General features: G+C 40.6%; 1 protein-coding gene across 1 annotated transcript in view; it reads left to right on the top strand.

Annotated features, from left to right (window-relative positions):
- dock2 (dedicator of cytokinesis 2) overlaps positions 1-23747 on the top strand; it is a 95773-nt gene that overhangs the window by 58145 nt on the left and 13881 nt on the right. Inside the window, exons 27-34 of the mRNA XM_022759889.1 lie at positions 19729-19827; positions 20008-20102; positions 21056-21134; positions 21262-21362; positions 21691-21749; positions 22831-22979; positions 23289-23374; positions 23719-23747. The exon at positions 23719-23747 is cut by the window's right edge and continues 128 nt beyond it. Of these exons, the coding sequence (XP_022615610.1) occupies positions 19729-19827; positions 20008-20102; positions 21056-21134; positions 21262-21362; positions 21691-21749; positions 22831-22979; positions 23289-23374; positions 23719-23747 (697 nt within the window). The remainder of the gene's footprint in view (positions 1-19728; positions 19828-20007; positions 20103-21055; positions 21135-21261; positions 21363-21690; positions 21750-22830; positions 22980-23288; positions 23375-23718) is intronic.

Below are 23747 nucleotides of genomic sequence, written 5' to 3'. Positions count from 1 at the left end.
AGACGGGCATGTTGCCTAAAGTCAGTGTAAATATATCTTTTACATAAAAAAAATGTTTTTGAAGCAGCAAACTTAGTTTTAATACATAGCTAGGTTATGATAAAGCCTTACCTGGTATTAATATGCTTAGTCACAATTTTTGGGTTGTTTGGGAGGGAAGCAAAATTAATGATATGAGCTTAATCATTTCAGATCCCTGAGAATTGACTCCGAGTACTTCAGTGTTGCACTTTGACACTGTGATTAGCTGATGAAATTGGGCCAAGATAATATTATATCAAATTTTTACTATGAGGAAACTGGGCCATTGCAGCAGCAAATATTGGCAGGGTACATCAAAGAAAAAAATGGCACACAGATAAGAAATTAAATGGAGGTTATTTACATATGCAATTTATACAGTATTTAGGAGGATGAAAAAGTGGCAGGGGCCACATTTATCAGGTTAAAAGTAAGCTCTCATTTAAGCTAATGGAATCGTTTTCTCATACACATTTAGCTCCTGAGGGCAATTGACCGTGCTGTGGTTTATAATCCTGTGCATTTGTAGATGGACTTCAAAGGTATCTCTTCACAAAATACAAGCATCAGTACATTTTGGACATGCTGTAGATTCCAGTCAGCACATTTCTTTCTTTCTACCTTCATTAAAATCGGACCACTAGCCACCTGTGATCCCTCATTGCCACTCAGGATGCGAGTATGACGTTGAGTCCTGAATTCTAGTACTTTCCAACGAATGTCTGTTCAGGCAGAGGACAAAAGGTCTGCTCACAAAAGATAATTTGTGCATTAAATCAGGCTTGCGTCTGACTGAAGTCTTCTTTATGTCTTCATCATAATTTTTTTTTTCCTCCTCTCTTCATAAATTTTGTATTTTCATTGCAGTCATTGTGAGATGTTGAACCAGCTGGCAAACACACACACACGTACACACAGAGAGAAAGAAAAAGAGCTTATTTCATGCCAGCTGGTGCAACATCACAGATGCCTGCTGTATAGGGTCAAGGCTGGGACAGCACAATATTTTTCAAAATAAATGGAATATGGTTCACCTATTAGTTTAAGAACCCCTGAGATTACTGACATAATGGTTTTCATTAGGAACTTGTCTCAAAAGTAAAGACAAACATCAGATTGAAGCTTTCCAGGAGTTTTTGAAAGGTGCCTCTCAGCAGTTGTCCTTTAGTGGTTAAAAATGAGCTCTCATCCCTGGACAGGTGCTAGCTCATCCAGGCTGTGATGAGCCTGGCTGCTGCTCTAATAGTTCATATGTATTCAGGGTAAGGTACGTGCACACATTCACTCATACCAATGCTCTGTGTGACCTATATCAACTCATTCTGAAGCCTGATGTCAGCAGAATAAAAATGGACATTTAGCCCTTTATTCTCTTTTCCCTGACAGCAAGTGTAATTAATATTGTCAGACTCTTTGGAAATTCAGTTTTCATTTAAGATCATAAAATATTAAAACTGAATGAATACACTCTATTATGCTGGTGGGCCTGCCCATGGGCCGCAGCATAGGATTGGGAACAGTTTAAATTTAGATTGTTTTCAGTCTGCATCCCACTTTTATGCAGTGGTGGAAAGTAACTAAGTACATTTACTATAAGTACTCTACCGAAGTGCAGTTTTCAGGTTGTACTTTACTTGAGTACTCCACTACACTCCAGAGAGAAATACTGTACTTTCTACTCCACTGCATTCATTTGACAGCCTAAGTTACTAGTTACTTTTAAGATAAATATCTGACACAATGGACAATATAACAAGCTTTCAAAAATTGTTGAAGATTAAACCAGTGGTTTCCAACCTTGCTGGTATCCTACGTCTTACAAAAACCAGTGTGTAGTCAGGGTCACATTTCAGATTTTAACAGCTCCACTAAAAAGTGATTCCTCCCTAAATTAAACTTCTCACACAGTTTCACCTTGATAAATGTTCAAATGAGCCAATATCTCACCAGAAAATCAAAGATTAGAGAAAAAGTCTATAAACTGAAAAAAGGATTTGATTATCAGAACTTTGTTGTTTCTTCTTTACTCTCCCATTAATCATCTCGTGACCCCTCAGACTTATCTGGTGTCCCTGATATAAAACTGTATATGAAGTAGTTCAAACTAGCTCCACCTCCAGCAGCTACAACAGGAACATGCTGCTTACACACTGATGCTTCAATATTAATAATCTAATAATATTATACAGTAAATAATAATATATCAGTCAGAGCGACCAAAGTAATATGTTTACTTTAATACTTTAACTAAATTTTGCTGCTAATTCTTTCACTTACTTTAATTTAAGTAGATTTGTCACTGAAGACTTTTACTTGTAATGGAGCATTTTTACGTTGCTGTATGGGTACTTATGTAAATGATGTGAATACTTCTTCCACCACAGCTTTTATGCAACTTTCTACATGTTAGACAACAGTCAGTGTCACACAGTACTGTGCGGTTAGCAGTCATGACAAAGTTGCAAATAGTATGGTTCTAGAGCATTGCTGACAGACAGTGGAGCTTTGAAATGCAAGGTCTTTACGTAAGTCACTATAGATCAAAGAATTTCTGCTTCAGTGACATATTGCCCCATTATTTATATAACTATCTCGACAGTGAGTTTGGCTCAAGGACTTCTGCATTGCCTGGGGGCTAGCAGGCTGTCACACCTAATTGACAGCCCAGACTGTTTATGATCAGTAACCATGGTAACTGTAACATGGTAACCATTGCACTGGAATGAGCTACAGAGGTCTCAACCCTTGACCTCAACCCTTGGTTTTTTTTAAGTGTGTGAATAAGGTATCTTCTGTGTGTGCGTGTGCATTTATGCGTGTGTGTGAAATCTATTTTTTGCAAAGCAGGCCACTGGGTGGATGAGAAGCATATTGAGTTTGCAAAAAGAAATGGCAGGTGATGATGATGATATTTTTCCTGAGAGAAACGAAGAGAGAGAGAGAGAGAAGGAAAGTGAAAACAAAAGAGCGAGCCGGTGTTTGTGTGTGCCACGGAGAGTAAAGGCTGCAGATGTGCGTGCATGTACGACTGCATGTGTGTTTGATTGTGTATATGTTATCAAGCAGTTTGCCTTGGGATTCAGACTAAGTCAATTGAAGGTAATTTCACCGCAGCTCATTTCCAAGCATTTGTCTTTCTCCCAGCAGCCATAGCAGACACCAGAGCACCTGCTGCAACAAACTTTCCCTCTGTCGCTGTCTCTCCTTGCTGTCACTACCCATTTATGTGTCTGTGAATGTGTCGCTAGTTGTGTGTGTGTGTGTGTGTGTGTGTGTGTGTGTGTGTGTGTGTGTGTGTGTGTGTGTGTGTGTGTGTGTGTGTGTGTGTGTGTGTGTGTGTGCCTACCATTTCAAGTCTCACTCTTCACCCCTGACCTGCAAGCTGTGAGGCAGAAAGTGACACCATATCCTCAGACATCAGTTCTTGTGATTCACACACCTGTCTTTCTACCCCTCTTTTTCCCTCCCCCCCTCTCTCTAATTCTTGTTGGATACCACTCTCCTCTCGTCGCTCTCGTCTTTCATCATTACCTGTGTTTGTTGTCGCACTTTTCCTCTCACCACCCCGTTTTCCATCTCTGTCATGCTGGCTTTGATTTGGTGTGTGTTTTTTTCTTTCCCCTCCCTCACTCTCTATATTTAATCTTAGTCTCTCGCCCACATCACACCTCTGGCTGTGCAAAATGATCGGGGAGGGGAAGGGGGAGGTAAAACTGTTGGCTGGGGGAAGAAGGGGATAGGCGACGAAAGAGGAGAACAGGGGAGGCGGCAGCACAGGGAGGTGCAGAGAGGTGCAGAGAGGTGGTGGAGGGATAAGAGGGAGAGAACAGATGAAGGAGAAGGATCACGGACAAGATGAAAGTGATGCATTTGTGTGTGTGTGCGTGTGTGTGTCAGAGGAAGCGATATAAAGGCCCATTTTCCTAAGTTGAAATCTCCAAAAGCGTTTGATAGAGTTTGTTGAAGAATACAGAGAGAGAAGACCAGAAGATCTGGGAAGATGCACACACTTGGTTGTCAGTAATCAGTACGCACTGCAAGTACGCTTGAGCATCTGTCTCCACACACAGTCTTGAAACACTACAGGGAGTGTCTTGACAGGGTGCAGCTTTTTATGAAAGCTGTTTATACATGCAATGAGTTTAATTTACCAGTTGGAGGGTTTGGGCTGTTAAAGAATTGTCTACACACATACACAGGCAGTCTCAGAAAGGCCTGTGTGTGTGTGTGTGTGTGTGTGTGTGTGTGTGTACGTGTGTGTACGTGTGTGTACGTGTGTGTACGTGTGTGTACGTGTGTACGTGTGTGTGTGTGTACGTGTACATATATGTTTGAATGAGTGCGCACCCTTGCCTCTGCAGTGGTAACAGAGGACTGGATGCTCCAGCGAATCGAGTCCCCTGTCGTTTCAAGGTGAGCCTCATTTTTCAATCGCCGATTGACGGGTCCTGTGTGTGTGTGTGTGTGTGTGTGTGTGTGTGTGTGTGTTTTAGGGAGCTTGAGACTCAGTTTACTGCTCTGTAATCACACTGCCTCTCTCACTCACTTTCTCTCACCCACTCACCCACAGAACACAACAAACGCAGCACTTTATTGGCCCTTCGAGACAGGGAACACACACTGCATTTTGGGTAGTGTGGTCATTTTTTTCCTCTGTTGTCTTGGCTCAAACCAACAACAGAAATTAGTGTTTTATATATTTGTGAACTTTATGGTTTGTTATCACTTTTTCTGTGATTATACAAGCTTTTGAAACCGTCAGCCTCAATCGAACACTTATTTTCATCAGGGACACTTATGTCGAAGAATTTAGTGCCATTTATTACAATAACTACTTGGCAGGAAAAAGCTCTGCTCTTGAAGCTGCTCCTCCACATCAATCTGAATGAGTTCTTGTAATGTTGCACAGTGAATATACATATTTTATATTTCCATAAATGTGAGTCATCAAAATCAGATATAATTTCATGAGAGCTTGTGCAGGCATGAACAATTGGAGGAAGAAGTCAGAGTGATGTCTGCACAGGTAGCCACAATAATCTGCTTAGTATAAGAGCTGTTAGATTATTAAAACTGACTTTTTTTTTTTTTTTTTTTAAATGTGATTGATGATGGAGAGAGACTAATACGATCAGCAGATGAGCAGTGACAGAGGTCAGTTCTCCTGATCAGCTCATTACAGGTATGATTTCAATGCTTCACCTGAATGAACATGAAACTGAGAATTACTTCTTTACAAAATGAAAGGCAGCTTGTGTTTGGCCTCTTATGTGGAATGAAGATATGTGTGTGTTTTGTGTGATAAATACAGTGAAGCGACAGAGAAAAGGATCTAGCTTTGTGCCAGAATTTGTAGCAGTAGCAGACATTAGTATTTGGTTCATTTCTGCTTGTAAATTAATATTGTATGATGTCCCATCATTTCCATGCTGCATTTCAGATGCACAGTATTTTGACAGTTTGTAATGTCTGTCTGTTTTTCTTTTGTTTCCATAAATGGTCAACAGGTTCATTTTTTCTCAGGTGTCGTGGTGTAGCATTTATTCCTGTACCTTAGACAGACAGAAGAATAGAGTAATGAAACCTGCTCAGCTGGTGCTGCAGCCTGTTGTTTATGTGTTTTTTTTTTTTCTTTTGTGCATTTTAATTGGGTGCAACTGTTTTTTTCAGGGACAGGGCACTTTAATCAGCATTTCAACTGAAGAGCCACAGGCCACAGAGGCTAATGTTCATATCACAAAAGCCAAGCATCTCAGCCAACCCAGTATAATTCAAGTTAGGTTCTCACTGAAGCATTGTTTGAGGCAGATTGTGTGTGCCTCACTGATAGCAAGAAACTCAAGTGTCTCTTCAAAGCAACTCGTGCAAACAGTGGAACGTGTTGCTGTCCAAGAAAACTTGCAACATATTGTAGCTTTCCTACACACACTGACAGGCCAAAACAGAATAATAGAAAATGACTGTGCTCTAAGGAACATTTAGTACTATGCGTTAATGATAAATTTATATTCCCGTCTGGTTCACCATCTTTGTTATGCTATGAGAATTTTCTCCGAACATGAGGCCCCATGTGTCAATTTACAGAGGCTCAAAGTGAGGTGGCCACATTCCTCGTTTAAGCTCAGAACTTTAGTTTGTGAGCCAACATTGTCAGTCCTTGCCCCTGGACAAACTCCTCTGAGTGTATGCACTTTGTCGTGTGTGTGTGTGCATGTTTAGAATCAGTGATGCATAAATTGGACCAAAGTAGAAAATTAATTTAGCCTGTTACTTAATTCTTCATTAGACGTGTGAGGTGGGAGCGAGCCTGGACTTGTGAGCCTTTTCTCTGAGGAACCTTCAGATAATGATGAACATTTTATTCATTTAAAGTATACCTAAAGGTCTTGAGTCTTTGTAGTTGTACTTTCCATGAACATTGTCACTAGACATTGTTCATGGTACAATGACAAAAGTAATTCCTGCAAGTTTAGCTTTTCAGGGATTTCATTCGGTGATCATTGACCATTTTAGAGGACATTTCAGAAGACAAACAGACTTTCATGCTCACTTGGACTTCCACATGTGAATTCAATTATTAATAATACAACGGCAGAGGCCTTTTTAACCCTTTGCTCCTTGTTTATAAGGGTATAAATAGGACATAACTCAAAGTGATGTCCCATTCCAGTCAGACGCCCCTCAGACAAAAATAGAATTCTGTTTGATTTTTATGGTATAAGCTTATTTACAACCTTTAACAAGGAAAGGGGTGAGATATAGGCAGTGCGTACTATGACTATTCCATCTGCCAGTGTAATTAATTTGTGTTGTTGTTGGCGAGAAGAATGTGTGTTTGTTGAGCACTGGAGCAGAGAAACCAATGTAAAACAGAATATTTATGAGATATTTGCCACCAAATATTTGATAATCAGAGATAAACATGATGAAGTCAGAAACTGTGGCCTGTAAGCCAACAGAGGAAAACAAAGTGTGTATGTTAAAGAGGCGCTGCTGATGCAGTGTAGGTAATAGAGTGTGATATGGTCTCGGTTTTGCATTTTCGCTCAAACTGCCAACTCTCCCCCCCTCTGTCCTTTGGCCTTTTCTTCCTGTAACCTCGTCTTTTTATTCCTTCTTTTCACCTGTCCCTGTCCTCTGATTACTCCCTCCTCTCTCTGTCCTCTTCTCCCCTCTCATCTTTTTCTCCTCTGCTATGCTATATCACTCATCCTGTCCACACATCCCATTCAATCTCTCAATCATTAACCCACAATCTATCTCCCCTCCTCTTGTCTCTCCATCCTGTTGCCCCCACTGGCCTCTCTCACTCTCCCTCATCCATCTTCCTGCCCTTCTGTCTTTCTGGTCCTTTTCTCTTTCAACGCATCTCATCTCTTCCTCATCACTTGTTCACAGTCTGTCTGGTTAGCAGATCGGCTAAAGTGTCAGTGACACACACACACACACACACACACACACACACACACACACACACACACACACACACACACACACACACACACACACACACACACACACACACACATACAAATGTCTATGCAAGTACACACACATTTCTTTTGACTCTGCCTCCTGTCTTCCTCCTCTGTTAACCTTTATTTCTCTTTCTCTCCAGTATGCAGTATAATGCCACAACCTATTGATTACATTTCCTTAGTCTTTAATTTGCATTATACCCTCATTATAAATTATTTCTTCTGTGCTGCAGTAGTTTCCAGTATGTGTACTGCTATCTCTTTTGGTTTTGGTTAAAACATTTAACTCCCTTGCATATTGAAATAGTATTTGAAAAAATCAAAATGAATAAAGTGCATTAATGAGAAAATTGAAGGAATCCTGCAAACATATGTTGAGCATGCATCATTATTTTATCCAAGGATGAAAACAGAGAAATGCACTTAGCAGTATCCTTGTGCATCACTAATAACCACATTACCACAATAAGCTCCTTATACATGCAAGCATTACGACATTTTTATCATTTATTCAACTAATGTGCTTCCATTGTTGTATGTCTTCCCATTGTTGTAGGCTCATCATTTAAACAGTCATTTAGTCTTAAATGGAAAAGCAGCATAGTGACACTCAAAACACAAGTGGACACTGAAATGTGACAAACGAAGGAAAGAAAGACTGTGATTGGTTCCCCACAAAAGTAGGGAGCCAATCACAGACAGTCACAGACTTGTTGATGTGTTTGTCTGTGACCATGAAAGACTAGTGTAACACACACACACACACACACACACACGCGCATATGCACAAACTGTCATTTTAAATTATGCTCTTAACTGTCTGATGAGGTTATGTAATTGTTAAGTGCACAGGTCACATATATCTACACTCTGTCAGTTGTAGATCTCTGCACACACTTGTGCATGTTCTCACACACACACACACACACACATACACACACACACACACACAAACCCATACGCAGATGCACAGAGGCAGCATTAGTGTATAAGAGAAGGGTTGTTGCAATATAATCCCATATTAAAGCTACACTAGCTGGTCTGATGATTGGTTCAGAAGCTTTTAATAGTAATCGGACAACAGACACCCACACAGTCTCTCTCTCTCTCTCTCTCTCTCTCTCTCTCTCTCTCTCTTTCTCACACACACACACACACACACACACACACACACACACACACACACACACACACACACACACACAACACACACGTGAAAAGACAGAAGCATTTAGAATCCACGTTAAAAGCAAAAGTTGTAATTAATGTCGTATGATCAAACACAAAATAAGCACTGCACACATACGCATACAGTACACAAAGATGCATAGGCATATTTATCTACACTCCTAGTGTCACAGATAGAATTACTCACCTGCCACACACACCCACATAACTACAATTTATATACATACTGTATATATATTATATGTTTGTGTATGTGTGTGTATATTTTGTTTGTTTTTGTTGTTTTGTATTGTTTTGTTTGTTTGTGTAGTCCAGAGATTAAAACTATAGATTTTGACCATTAGTCCAGTTGGCCGTCCAGTACCTGCTTCTATCCAATCACTGTTATCTCTGTAGAAAATCCTGCCCGGTGTCTTAAATTTTGAATGAGCTGCTTTGAAAAATAAAGTACCAGCCGCAGGCTATCAGACTGGAAATATTCCTCAGAGGGTCATAACAGAGCATCTTTACCAGGAAGAAAACATTGCAGGCTTTTATGCTGTCACTTGCGTACACACACTCAATAATCTTCGTCAACTGTCTTTCTTTGCTTTTTTCAGTCACTTACCTTTTCTTAAGGTCCTCTTTGGTCCGCATTCTTCTCCTCTCCCTTGTTCTTGGTCTCTCTCTCTCTTCTCTGATAGTCCTTTAGTCCTCAGTAGCGCTCTCCTCCGACTCTTTACCGCTCTATATCTCTCTCTCTGTCTCATTCTGTTGCTGCTGATCCTCGCATGCTCACGGAGCCCTGTGATCCTCCCTCCTCTCTCTCTCTCTCTCTCTCTCTCTCTCTCTCTCTCTCTCTCTCTCTCTCTCTCTCTCTCTCTCTCTCTCTCTCTCTCTCTCTCTCTCTCTCTGTCTGTCTTTCTCTCTCTCTATCCCTCTCCCCCTCTCTCTCTCTGCCTTTCCCCAATCTATCTTTATTTCTCTATTTCTGTACCCACTGCAATTCTCACTCTCACTCTTTCTCTTTTGCACTCACCTATATCTCAAACACCATCACTCCGTTATTAATCCCTCCACCATCTCCCTCTTTTGCTATCTGTCTATTTCCCCATTTCTGTCTCTCTTTTGGTGGCTAATCCGCTGCCATGCCCTGGTTTTTGTATCTGTGTGTGTGTGTGTGTCTCTATGTGTGTGTGTGCCTGCATTGACCCTGGCATGGCGGTAGACCCAGTGAAACTTTGGCAGCACAGAAGTGGCTACTCCCGGGAGTCGAGCCAAGACACAAACAAACACGCACACACACACATACACACTTGTACACACAGAAATACACACCATTGCTTCTATCAGTCATTTTATTTATATCTTTGCTTTTCTGTGTGAACACGGTTTACTATTGCCTCTCTCTCTCCCTCTCTCTCTCTCTCTCTCTCTCTCTCTCTCTCTCTCTCTCTCTCTCGTTTTGTCGTTTTCTCTCACTGGCGGCTTCACCTCACTCTGCCCTTTGAGCTGCCTTGTCGTTGTCCTCCATCGTCTTTTGCCCCACTTTAGCCTCCTCACACCATTCTCTCCTCTTCTTTTCTCTTCATCTTTCAAACTTACCTCATCCTCCCTGTCCCACCACCCACCTTCCTTCTATCTCATTCTCTTTCTTTCTCTGCTCCCATTCACACCAGCTCAGGATGACGCTGCTTTCTATCTTGGGGCAACCGAGACAAAAAGGAGGTAAATTGAAAAGAAAGTGAGATTAAACGCCACATGATACCAGGTTCTAATTATGCTTAATTATGAGTGTTTTGTCTTTTGTGCACAGCAGGAATCGTGCATTTTCAAATTAATTTCCTCATTTGTCATGCACCAGGAAAGATGAGAATGTTTCGCTCATGTGCACTTCTTTTAATGGGCACGTTTAAGATTTTGAATGTGAGTCAGATCAGGTTTATTGTCAGAGAGATAAAGGTTAATGTTAAAAACTGTTTGACATAAATGTGCACTAGCACAGCAGAGAGTCTCACAGCTAGAGTAATACAGTTGTGTCCCGTTTGTGTACACGTCCTTATGTAACTGCGTTTTGAGTTATGACTGTCGGTGAAGTGTCTGTATGGACAATAAATTAGTTCGTGTGTATGTGTGTGTGTGTGTGTGTGTGTTCCCTGAGCAGTCCCTTGATGCAGCATCCATGTGAATGTCCTTCCTGACCCCCCCCCCCCACCACCACCCCCACCCCACCACCCCATCTTAAAATAACTGATGATGTATGCGCCACTGCAAAGTGGTTGACTCACCTTGCGCTGTGTTTCAATTGACCTCTTATAAGACCAGCATAAAGGGCGTGTGTGTCTGTGTGACAGTGTGAATGTGTTTGTGTTTGTGCACGTTACATAAGCAGCCAGCATGCAGTGCAACACATGGGGGCTTCAAAAATGATAATCATGTGCACAAAAACATACAAGGTTGACAAGCATTAGATAGTTGTGCTGAAGCTCCAAGGTCTCAGTAATTAGATTTTAGATCGGAGGAAGAGAAGCATGTCATCGTCGAGGAATGGTAGGAGGAGAAATAGTACAGTATGGGAAATGGGACTAAGTTTCCTTTTTTCTCTGTGTTTTATTTCAATAAATCTTTACTTTACCTCTTCTCTTCTCGTCTCTTCTCCTCTCCCCTGGTCCTCCTCCTTCTGCTTTGTCGTCCTTATTTGTACTAACTGATGATGTGTCTTTGTACTTGACTGGGAAATGGGAGTTTGAGGACACATTGATCTGCTTCCTGAACAGTGAACAGGCGTACATGTTCACATACACACTGAAACGCAAACACACATGCACACAGATAGACACCCGTGCTATTTCTCTTTTGCTTCCGCTGCCTCAGACAAATGCACAACCACAACACCCTGACACGCACAACAACTCTAATTACACCTCTGCACAATCCATCTCTCTCTCTTTCATCCCTCCTGTACTTCCCACCTCAGCCCCCAGGTGTTGGAATAGTGTGTGTGTAACAAGGTGCGGGGGGGGGGTCAGAGATGAGCATGTGTCTATGATGGTACAGTGAGGAGTGCTGCAGGCTTCCAGAGAGTGAGACTGTGTTTTCTTGATGTTCTATTTTAAAAAGTGATGAAAAATCACAGTTGAGAGCAGCATAATGAGTTTTCACCTGGGGGGGCGGGGCACAAAAGGAGTGAGGAGGGAAGAGGAGAAGAAAAGAGGAAACGATGTTGAGGAAAGCACAGACAAGACCTGAATGAAGTGCGTTTAAAGGCATCAGTGGTCGTGAGATGGAATTATTTGAATGGATGGTTGTTATCCCATCCTCCTGAGCTTTAAATTGAAATACATTTATTCATGTATTTGGGCCTCTTTCACCGTGTGGATGACTTCCTGTCTCTCTGTTTATCTTCTAGTTCTCAAAATAGGCTAAATGTCTTGGATATTGGCAGTTCAGTAGGTGAGAACAGACAAATAGACGCCGGAATTATCCACGGGTTGCTCCACTGCTCCATGCTACTGAGCGACAGTTGTGACTAACATGTCAGAAATATTTCTTTATGTTCCTTTAATAGATTAAACCCTAATGCTTTAAGTATTGAAATTAGCGCTGTCAAAGTTAATGCTTTAATGCTCTGTTTTAATTTAAAATTAATGATTGTATTTAATTGCATCGATGGTGTTTCACTGTTTATCCCACTGGGCATCTCTTGAGGATAATGAACTGTAAACCTGAGAATTCAAACTTGCTGAAGAAGAAATGGCAAAAATGTTCTCTTAGAAATGAAAAGGAAAATTTATACACAACAAAATATACTTTTGTTCTACTCAGTACAGTCAGGGAATTTGCTGCCACAGACTATGACCAGTAGCTTGTGCTGGCAAATGTTAGCAAATTTGGAACTGGTGTGCCACAATCACTGAGAATGCTCCCTGCATGTAACTGTAGACATATCCAGGTTGAGGGCGGAAGTAAACAAGACACAGATGCAGGGAAGAAATTGCATCCTGAAACCCGCATATGAAAGGATTTTACTTTTTAAGTGCTTTTGTCAAAATTGTGTGCGAGGGTTCCTGTAGGGTCTGTTGAAAATGCGCTCAGTAAAATGCCCTCAGTAAAAATCTTAAACAGTTTTCAATCAAATTTAGTCCAGTTGAAATAGACATTCAGACCTGTTTTTACCTGCAAAACACCAAAACAACACTGACGGGCAAAATCCACAAGCTTGATGAAATTAATGAAATTGAATCCGACCATTTGCATCCTGAGCAGCATGCTGACAACGGACAGTCCAGAGGCGGTTAAAGACCAGTGTGCCACTGATTTTCTGACTAGCTGGCCTGGGTACTCGCTATTCGTGTTCCCCAGCTGAAATTCCACTTCCACAATTTCATTTTTCATATTTTTATGAAACGTACTGTATGGATTATATCTGATTATGCAGCAAGAAGTCACAGATTTCAAGATTTCACGTTTGTTTTTGTTTTTTCCTATCATAAGCTGCTAGGTCATGCCAGCTGGGTTTAATTACTACGTATAACTTTCACATTTAGACCGTGGAGGTCGGACAAAAGCACAAATGTTGTGTTTTCCAACTGAAACGCCTCCTCATTTCCATGTGCTAATTTAATCTGTTGGAGGGGGCGATTGCTGACTGTGATCAACCCAAATATCTCTGTCTTTCATTGCCAGTGAAAGCGTTCAGTTTGATTGTGCCATCACTGTAATGGCAGCATCACACAACACATAAATCAGCCAATCGGATGATATGCAGGGAATGTTATCTGCATCGGAACTGCTGCTGGATGCTCGAACAGGTTGAACTCTTTTGATTTTAATGACCCTGTGATCTTCTCTCGACCACCACCCTCAGGACAAACTGTATATTTTTACTCCCACTGCTGAAAAGGATATACAAACAGCTGATTAATCAGTATGTGGTTTGTTTAGTTTAACACTTTTGTACTGTGGAATGTAATAAACATTGCAGCTTCTCTGGGTTCCTAGCAAGACTTTATAGTTTAGGTTTGTTTCATGTCGCGCAGGTGCATATGCAGGTAACTGCCGTTTTGATGCAAGTCTAATTTTACAGCTGTTAATACATTATTAATGTGAGTGGCCAGAGTGAGAAAATGGATAGATAAATGGAGGGGAAGTGAAGAAGGGAGGAGTAGGAGGAGGAGGAGGAGGAGGAGGCAGAAGGGAGAGAAATCCCAGACCTCTCCAGCATCTGTGTCCTGTTTTGTCAGTAATCTCTTCACTGTTGCGTAAGGACTTCGGCTCAATAAGCCCTGAGCACTCGCTCTCTGCCTGTCACATACACACTGTAGTAGTTTTATTAATATACACAGGCCAAATGTGCCTCACACATTTCTTTGCTTGTCATAACATAGGGATGAAGAGTGTTGATGAAACACATTCATGTGTGAGGACACCAGCAGTCGATGGTCAGATATTTGGCCCTTTGAGCATTGTGTTTCCGATGGTGTTAAAGAAGATTGGGAGCATAAGTCCTCAGAGAAGACCAATTACTCTGAAGTAGGGCAATGTGACACGTGACCCACACTTCAACACACACACACACACACACAGGTACACACGAACCCAGTGAACATTAAACCAGAAAGTACTGAACTTCAGAGTAGTTTTGGTGTGTGTGTGTGTGTGTGTGAGTGAGTGTGTGAGAGAGAGCGAGAGGGTGTGTGTGTGTGTGTGTGTGTGTGTGTGTGTGTGTGTGTGTGTGTGTTCTTAATCCTATTACTGATCAACCATTACACAGTAAGGAGGCAAAGGAGGAGGAGAGAGCAAGAAAAAGCAGAGAGATTTGGAGTCAATGTTAATTTTGTGACTTGCTTCCGTCTGTTGGTGTCTGCTACGTGTGTGTGTGCGCGCATGTGTGTGTTACTGTCTGTATACTGTAGTGCCATTACAAAATTGACACTTGCTGTCAAGTCGGTTAACCTCTTTAGCAAGTCAATAGCATTTACTCTCAATGACAGGAGTTAATTTTAGTGAATAAGCCAAAAGAGACGTTATTTAAAGACAATTTAAACCTTGTTTAAACCTCATATTAGTAAGTGTTACTTACAGTGCTTACTCACTTCTTTAGTGCCGCACTAAACTGATCTCCTCACACTTTTAAGGGTGAAATTGTGACGGGAACATGAGGGGGAAAAGAGAAGTGGGAAAGACGGGAACAGATTAAAGAAGAGAGTGTGCTGACAGGATCTCTGGTGTCACTGCACTGAAAGAAGTTGGGTGGAGGACGGGGGTGGTTATGCATTGACGCACACACATTCACACACACACACAAGAACATACAGTACTCACCTCCAGTTAGACATTTATGTAAGAAGTTTTAAGTCCAACTGAAAACACTTGCTTCCTCTATCAATATGTGTGTCTTTATATTTGCTCGAAAACTATGCATATTTGACTGAAAGTACTTCTCCTTATTAGAATTCAGACAAGCACAAATACATCTTGCCCATTTTAATCAGGTGAAAGCTGTCACCACAGTAGATGCCAATCATCTTTCATCTTCAATTAGCCATCCCTCATTTTTCATCTCTGTCTCATGTCTCCCTTCTCTGCCACTGAGTCTGGAGGATCGTGTCACCCAGCCTGGCCTGGTTGCGAAGATGAAGTGAAAAACCTGTACATCTGCCACGTTTCTGAAAAAAATATGTCTGTGAACTTCATTCCAGCCGTGTGGTGCAGCAGAGGGAAGGATCAGAAAAACATTCATGCTGAAGTAGAACTAAACAAATTGGAATTGGATTTAAGCTTGGAAAAAAAAAAAAGCCAAGACTCCCTCCTCCCAGTGCCCCGTTCCCTTTCGGACTCATGCTGTTAACTTTCATCGGTGTGAGGGTCATGCCTCCTTGTTTGTGGATGACTCAAAAAAAAAACAAAATAGAGCTGGCAGATTGAAAACTGACATCTTAATTTGCCAGTGGAATTCTTGGGGATAGTTTCATTACAGTTTCATTTTAGGTTCACAATAGCTACTTTTATTGGTTTTATAAAACATACAAAGGGTAGGAATGTTCAGAGAAAGAATTTATTGTAAAAGTGACATCATACAAACAGGTGGACAAAGGGAGACTAAAAGGGACAGGGTGGGGAGGGTAGATGACTGGACATCAACAGTGGCAGTGTTTGTCCTCTTCTGTTTTTTTCTCCCCCGTTGCCCGCTCCCCTTCTCAATGTCATCCCTCTCTCAGACTCTGCATGTGAAGAGGTTTGCTCAAAATCTTCTGTGAATTCTCTGCTTTTATCCACTTTTTTTTTTTTTTTTTGGTGCTTATCCTCATCTTTCATGTGTGTCTAACTTTCACAGTCGTGATGCTTGCTCCTTCTCCCTCCTCTTGTGTCTCTGGCTCTCCACTTTGATCTTCTACCCCTAATTCTCGCTTTTACTCATCTCTGCATGTGTTTTTGTGTTCTCACCTTGGGCCATATTTTGAGTTAAGTGCACATAAAGAGGAGTTAATACCTCATTAAAAACTCCAACACTGAAAACCTCCAGCAAGTTTAGCACCAAACTAAAGGCACGGGAAAAAAAGTAGTAGTTGTTGTTCATAGCTGTGATCTACATCTTTGTGAAATCAAGAGCTTTATAGCTTTTGCTTTGATTGATTTTATATGACAGGATTTGATATGATGATTTAAATAATTATATTTTTCCCATGCCGTATTCCCACTTAATCCCCTTTGTGTTGACACTGAAATGTGCATTCACTGAATGGGATATTAGTGTTTGTCAGAATTGCCCATTTTTTTGCATCACAATAGCGCATACATCATTTTAATATAGGTCATGGACCTGAGCTCGGAGAAAAAACAAAAATAAAAGTGAAAGATGAAACAAAGAAAGAAATAACCAACTTTACACTGTCAAGACACATTTATCCAGACTATCGCTGAATTACTGCTGTGCAAAGGCAAATCAACCTGGAGCCTTCTAGTTCAAGGTGTCCTTTCCCCTTGGGATGACTTAGAGCAAGTGGTCCATCAGAGGCTGCAGTATATGCATAACGCTTTTGTCATTTCTCTTTAACTTGGCTCTCTCTCGTAAGAATTTCCCTTTAGCACTGAGTTACAGTAGGTTTTTAATGAATCCAATTGAATAATATGCTTTTTCTAGTTTAAAAAAGGAGGTTGTTCAATAGCCTATATCTTCTTATGTGCGCGATTCTGTTTTTAAGTGGCAGCTCTAATAGTATCTGGTTCAGACCCTTACAAATCTTATGTTTTGATATTGTACTAATCTCTTTATTTATGCACAACCAGAACTAAGATATTCCTGGACAACTCCATAAGCAATGTGTAAATGTCCCAGCTATCAGTTTGCATTTAAAACATAATGGTGATCTACTGGGATCTTGCTCTTGACATGAGGTGTCCTGTGTTGCCTGTGAAATATTCTTTACTGTATTTCTTTGACTTTATTACTGAGAAGCAGAGAGTGGGTGGCCTGAATACATCCGTCTTAAGTATCTTCTTCATAAACACCCTGAACGTCTTCCTTCCATCGTTTCACAAGCCTTTCAATATTACGCCCCTCACAACTCTGCAAGCTATTAGAGAAATATGAGATAAAACCTTTAAATGTGAAATTAATTATAAACTTCTCGATTGGTCCCAGCAGGGTTGTGTCCTGTGTTAGCTTGACATTTGTGCTGATAAAGAAGCAGACTTGAAGATAAGTAAAAAAACAAAGTATTTTTGTGAAAGTCAAAAAGTGTCTCGAACTTGTGTAAAGGACATCAAACAAGTCTCCTATCACTCTCACTTCTCTATACCAGGAACGAAATACAGCACTTGTAATACCAGGTGGGAAGTCCCTTTTATTCATGAGTGGCATCAGGTGTGAAAAGGTACCCTTTCTACCTGGAAATGTATTCATATCTCACTAGATCTTGATAGAGTTTTGAAGTATTGGCTTATCCCTTGAATTGGGGTGGGTTTTTCTCTTCGCTTGTAAGCTCGCTTAGTAATCCAAAAAGAGCATATAACTACAACTACAACTCAAGTGGCAACTGAAAGTAAATAGGTAACATCTGCATAGCATAGAGCAGCCGGGGTAACACAGGATCACTCTTGATGCCTTTATGCACTGTGTGAAAATTTAGTCTTAATAAATTCCTAATATTTGTGGTTATTGTAATCCCTAAGTACGAGAACCCTGAGTTAGACCAGGTAAATTGAAGGTGAGGCAGGTTTGGTATAGACTTACCATATCCATTTGGCACAGCTATCGATTTATCAAAGTTAATCTTATATTCTGATAAGGGCCCAAAAGTTGAATAATTGTGATTAAGGCTGGTATGTATTCCTCATAGTTTGTGATAAACAGTAAGACATTATCAGCAAATAACACAATTTATATGGGATAGATCTCATTTGGTAATAAATCTCCCCAACATGCACTTTATGCAATTTAAAAGTACACTGGCCCTGGGTGAATATTATATTAGCTTAATGAATTTAATAAAACCCTCCCAAAGGCCGAACCTTTCCATGACGGTGAATAAATAAGGCCACTCTATGAGAGTGAAGGCCTTCTTGGAGTCAAGTGAGACAGGGTCAGACCTTGGGTCTGATCAGTGTTTGGGTTCTGGATCATGAGCAATTTCTCCATGTTGCTGACAGAGTTACTGTTTTTAAGAAAAACCTGTCTGATCTGACCAAATAGTTTAGAGAATTCTGCTTTTATATTTGTTAAGGTAACGGGACGATAGGAGCTGCATTTGTCAGGGGATCTGTCTTTCTTAAGAATTAATTATTAATTTGCTGAACACAAGGAACAGTGAAGAGAACCTTTTTCTACTGAATGTAGGTACATATTTAATTAATTAATCCTGGAATATTTTATAGAACTCAAGGCCATATCAATCTGCTCTAAGAGCATTTCTGCTCTGTATTTGTTGCATTTATGATCTCCTCACCTGTTATTGGCCTTCCATGAGCAGTCTTATCTGAGGGTTGACCCTTTCCAAAAAACCCTGTATACAGTGCAGGGGGATGGGAAGTCTGAGGGATAGAGGGTTTTTTTTATTATCTCTACTGACATTTTGGTCTCATAATGGTTTTTTCCAGCCTCATACTTTAATGAGGAGATAGCCTTGGATTCATGTCTACCAGCTGTCAAGCGTGCAACCCATTGCCCTGGTTTGTCCCCACTTTCAGACAGTCTGTGGTCAGCATGAAAGATGCTTGCCACTGCTTTTTGCATCAGGAGTTGGTTAAGAGCTGATCGAGTGGCTTCGGCCTTCTTGAGCAGAGTCGCTGAGGGATTATTCTTTACTTGCTTGTCAGGATCAACTAATTGCCTTCTTCTTCCTGGCTGTGCTATTGGAAATTATAGCTCCCCTCGAGTACGCCTTAAACGAATCCCAAAGTGTTGATGATTTGTTTCTTCATTATCATTGATTGACAGAATCACCAAAAGTTTTAATTTACTTGCTGAAATTTCTCTGTCATATACTTAAAGTTGTTTTCTCTATTTTTTTTACAAAAAGTTATACATATTAAAAGTGTCTGTTACCAGGAACTCTAACAGCTTTAATTCTGTTTTTGTTTGTCTGTTTTGTGTTATATAGCAAATTAGATTTTTTTTTTTTATTGAAATTATACCTTATACCATGAAAACTACAATATAATTTAGAAACTGCAGAGGTTGCCAGTCTTCTTGGCAATGGTTCTGTTTGTTTGTAGTAATTGTAAAATTGTGGTAATGCCTTTTTGATGCATACAGCATCCTAAAAAATAACATTCTGACAGTTTCTCTTGTTCAGAGTGCAGCCCTTTTGTTCCAGGTCATGTAGGTTAGGGTTAGGTTATATGATGATGGGCCAAATTAGCAAGTGAGAGAACTGGTCTGAGATATTCTTTGAAATTTTCTCATGGAAGCATTAGACAATGTGCAACAACAAATTACCTTAATAATTTTACATATATTTGGTTTTAGATGTATAGCACTCACTTTAAGAGGCTGCTGCACAGTGCCTAAAAGGTAATGGTGCTTCTCTTTCTCTGTTTCTCTCACACTTTACCTCTGTAGTCCAGGGTGGTCGCCTGCATGACAGCTATCCTCAGTCAGATGGATGATCAGCACTATGCTACATACATAGAAACCTTCACTGGAACCAGTGATCTAGTGGTAAGTCACACAGACACTTGCCAACTTCTGTTGGATACTCCTTGATGGTCAGATATAAAAATACAAACACAATACTAATAAAAAGTTACTGTGTATAATACAATATTGTTTTTGTTTCAAACTTATATTGTATATTGTTTTAACTTTTACTTATATACACACACTCATATTTCACTGCAGGACTTCCTGATGGAGTCCTTCCTACTCTTCAAAGACCTGATTGGAAAGCATGTGTATCCCTCTGACTGGATGGCCATGATCATGGTACAGAACAGGTACCATACTGCGAGCACACACACTGGCCCCAGATTTGGATCATCAGCCTGCTAGTCTCAGTTCTGCTTCTGTAACCTGTATAGCCCAAAGCTACCCCAGTGCATTTTAAAGGATTGTTTACATCTGCAGTGACTTGTGCATCCACACAAACCCACACAGGGATAAGTCAGAGATAGCAAAACTGGGATCAAGGCTGAAATGATGAAAACAGCTGATGTGACACACGCGTCTGTGTGTGTGTGTAAGCTGATGGAGTGAAGCCGTCTGTGTATTTTTTTTCTGATGTGAGCTAGACGGGAGGCTAAAGCTGTGTCAGAGGAAGAGAAAAGGCAAACAGGTAAAAGTGAGAGTGAGGCAGAAGAAAAGACAGGATGATAAGGAGTCTGTAGACCGGGGTTAGAGAAGTGATGTGCAGATACAGAGCGAAAGCGAGAGTCCCACTTAAAAAGAGGGAATGGCAGTTGGCTCTGGATAACGATGATAGATAGCTGGAGCAGATTTGCTACTTAACTGCACAAATGCATATAGTCACAACTCAGTGATACACCTGCACACACTGTGTTAAGTCGCTATCATGATCTATCATTGTGACAGGAGGTTTGACTCTGAAGCAATATTACAGTCTTGTCGGAAACAGCACTATAAAGTTATGGGCAAGTAGAAAAGCTGAAATAGCGTAATTAAAATAGATAAATAGGTTGCATTGTGATCATTGACAGATTCTCATCTTTTTATTTTTAGACAACAACCATTTGCTTTTTTATTTATTAATTTATTTGTCTATCTATCAATTATCAACCATCCAACTACTGCATGAGGAAGTTATTTTTGCGGTATTATTTTCCATTTCACTTGAACCACCAGCTACTTTGACATATTTTGTGTGTTTGTGTTTTAAACAATATATATATGTGTGTGTGTGTCTGTGTGTGTGTGTGTCTCTGTCCATTAGAGTGTTCCTAAAAGCCATCAATACCTATGCCGACACCATGAACCAAAAGTTCCTCAACAACGATGACTTCGAAGTACAGGTGAGTGTATCTGTGTGAATTTACAGTACAAGCCTTGTCTCGTATTGACAGCATCTGTGTACTTTGCCTGAGCCTGTTCTCCTTTTTAACATGAATCTCTATTGTCTTTCTCTACATCCCCGTCTAGTTGTGGAATAACTACTTCCATTTGGCGGTAGCATTTATAACCCAGGAGTCTCTGCAGCTTCAGCATTTCTCTCCAACCAAGAGGAACAAGATTCTTGCCAAGTGAGAGAAGGCCATATAATTTCCATATTACCACACCACACCTACTCTCCCAGCTCTAATGAAACACTCAGTGATTTGTGGTCTATTTTGGAGTCTGCATTTACTGTTTACACTTCCACTGCCTATTAAAACCACGTGTTTCCCATAGAGAGACATTCAATTTAGTTCATGTTGGGGGCACAGTAGTGTAGCGTTATCTTTCCCACTCTACTGTTGAGTTTCTGAAGGTGAATATAACGGTATTGATCAAGACATTGTTCTAAACTGCCTGATTTCTCTTTCTGTCTCTTGTTTCTGTGTATTTCTTCTCTCTCTCTATTTGTGTCAGATATGGAGATATGAGAAGACTAATTGGCTTTGCTATACGTGACATCTGGTACAAACTAGGTAAGAAAATCTAGTGTGGTTGTTTTGCTGCGTCTGAGTATGCAAACGTGTGTTTGCCCTCATATCAAGATATGCTGTACCTCTGTGTGTGTGTAGGAGGGCGCAAGTGTCACTTCACTTTCCCTTCACGTCACAACACAACTGAGATTCAGTGGAATTTGTTTTTCCGTACAGCATGATAACAAGGGTTCACACTGTCAGCACCATTTCACATAAGCAGATATCAGTATAAGATAACACTATGTCTAAAATCCACAGTCTTCCTTTGTAGTTAGAAAGCTGCAGCGAAAGGCTGGGATATATTCTGGGGATAGGAGGCAGAGTTCAAAGGCCTTATCGCAAGAGGGAAAAGATCTTATTGAATGAGCATGTTTTGGTGGAGGGAGACCTGTGGAACCTACCTGCAGGCAAGAGATGGAACAGTTGGTGAGCATGGGGAGAGTGGTCAGATATGACTTTACTCATCCTGTTTTAAAGTTATAATATATAACTTTTCCACATTAAAATGTCTAAAAACAACTCGACCTGTTTTGTATATTTTTTTGAGTTGTGAACTTACATTATCCCAAATGTTTCCAGCAATTCTCAAACCTAGAGGAATACGTGATTTTAATCATGGTAAATGTCCATGTCATTTGGTCGCCTGTCAATGATGTCATATCCCCTGTGCGCATGGGTCGGTGTTGTAGGTTGCCTGCCAGAAGCTCAAAATTAACTTTTATCCAGTTTTAAGCCACATTTTCAGACCCGTCCTGTGTCCGCCAAAGAGCGTTGTGAATCACTGATTTTTTTATTTTGTTTCTACCGGTTTTAATCCCTTGGTCCGTTTGTTTTGGAGAGATCTCTGTGGGTAATTCGCTCCTGGTAAAATCCTCCTGAATAAGTGACACTGAAGGAATCCAAACCAGGAGAAGTTTACGGCAATTGTGATGAAGACAACAACTCCCATTAACCCTTGCTATTTCACGACGTCACCCAATGCTGTCTTTTGTTATTGTTTTGATTGATAGACCCTTAGCAGCAGAAGTTACGTACTGTGCGTTTAATACGTATAGTGTGTGTGTTTGTGTGTCTGTCTCAGGCAGTCATAAGATCTGTTTCATACCCTGCATGGTGGGTCCCATCCTGGAGATGACTTTGATTCCAGAGGAGGAGTTGAGGAGGGCCACCATTCCCATCTTCTTTGACATGATCACCTGTGAAAATGCACAGTCTGGAAACTTCCACAAGGTAATGACACAAACACACACACACATACAAAACTTCCAGACCAACTTAACTAGACGGAGACATCTGTGGAGACATGCATAAGTGCAAAAAATCACTTATGCAAACACACTCTCCACACTTTCACAGAAACACTGACACACACATTGTTCTCCTCCATCGATTTCCTGTGATGCTGCACATAAAAGTAAAAGAGACACCTTAATTATGCTTGCATAATTGATTTCTTCTTCTGTTCCTCCTCTCATGTACTTTCTCCTCTCCCTTGTGTCTCCCCTTTTGCTTTCTCTCCTTCACTATTTTCCTCTGCAGTTTGAGAATGAGATCATTCTTAAGTTGGACCATGAAGTGGAAGGTGGAGGAGGCGATGAGCGATACATGCAACTGCTGGAGACCATGTAGGCCTGAGTATTAAAACTTAAAACCATAATTACAGCAATCAATAATGCCTGACAAATATATGGACAAGAACAGTGGAATTACATTAAGGTGACAGTACAGCAAAAATATAATGTAATGTGGTACAAAGATTGTTAAATTCAAATAGCTTGACCATCATGGCTTTGCTATTCTCCCAACAACTTCTCACATTTTCTGCTACTCCTCAGAAGTGATTTTTGACACAAGTCACTGGTCTCTCAATAATACATTTATAAAGCCTGCAGCACTTCAGCACTGATTATCAAGGTAAAATCCTCTCAGACATTCTCTGATGATTAACTTGTGTGTGCTTGTCTGCCAGCCTCCTGGACTGTTCTGCTGAGAAACCCA

This window comes from Seriola dumerili, unplaced genomic scaffold, assembly GCF_002260705.1.
Source record: "Seriola dumerili isolate Sdu_G_001 unplaced genomic scaffold, Sdu_1.0 BDQW01000331.1, whole genome shotgun sequence".
NCBI lineage: Eukaryota > Metazoa > Chordata > Actinopteri > Carangiformes > Carangidae > Seriola > Seriola dumerili.
This window is presented reverse-complemented; position numbering and strand designations above follow the sequence as displayed.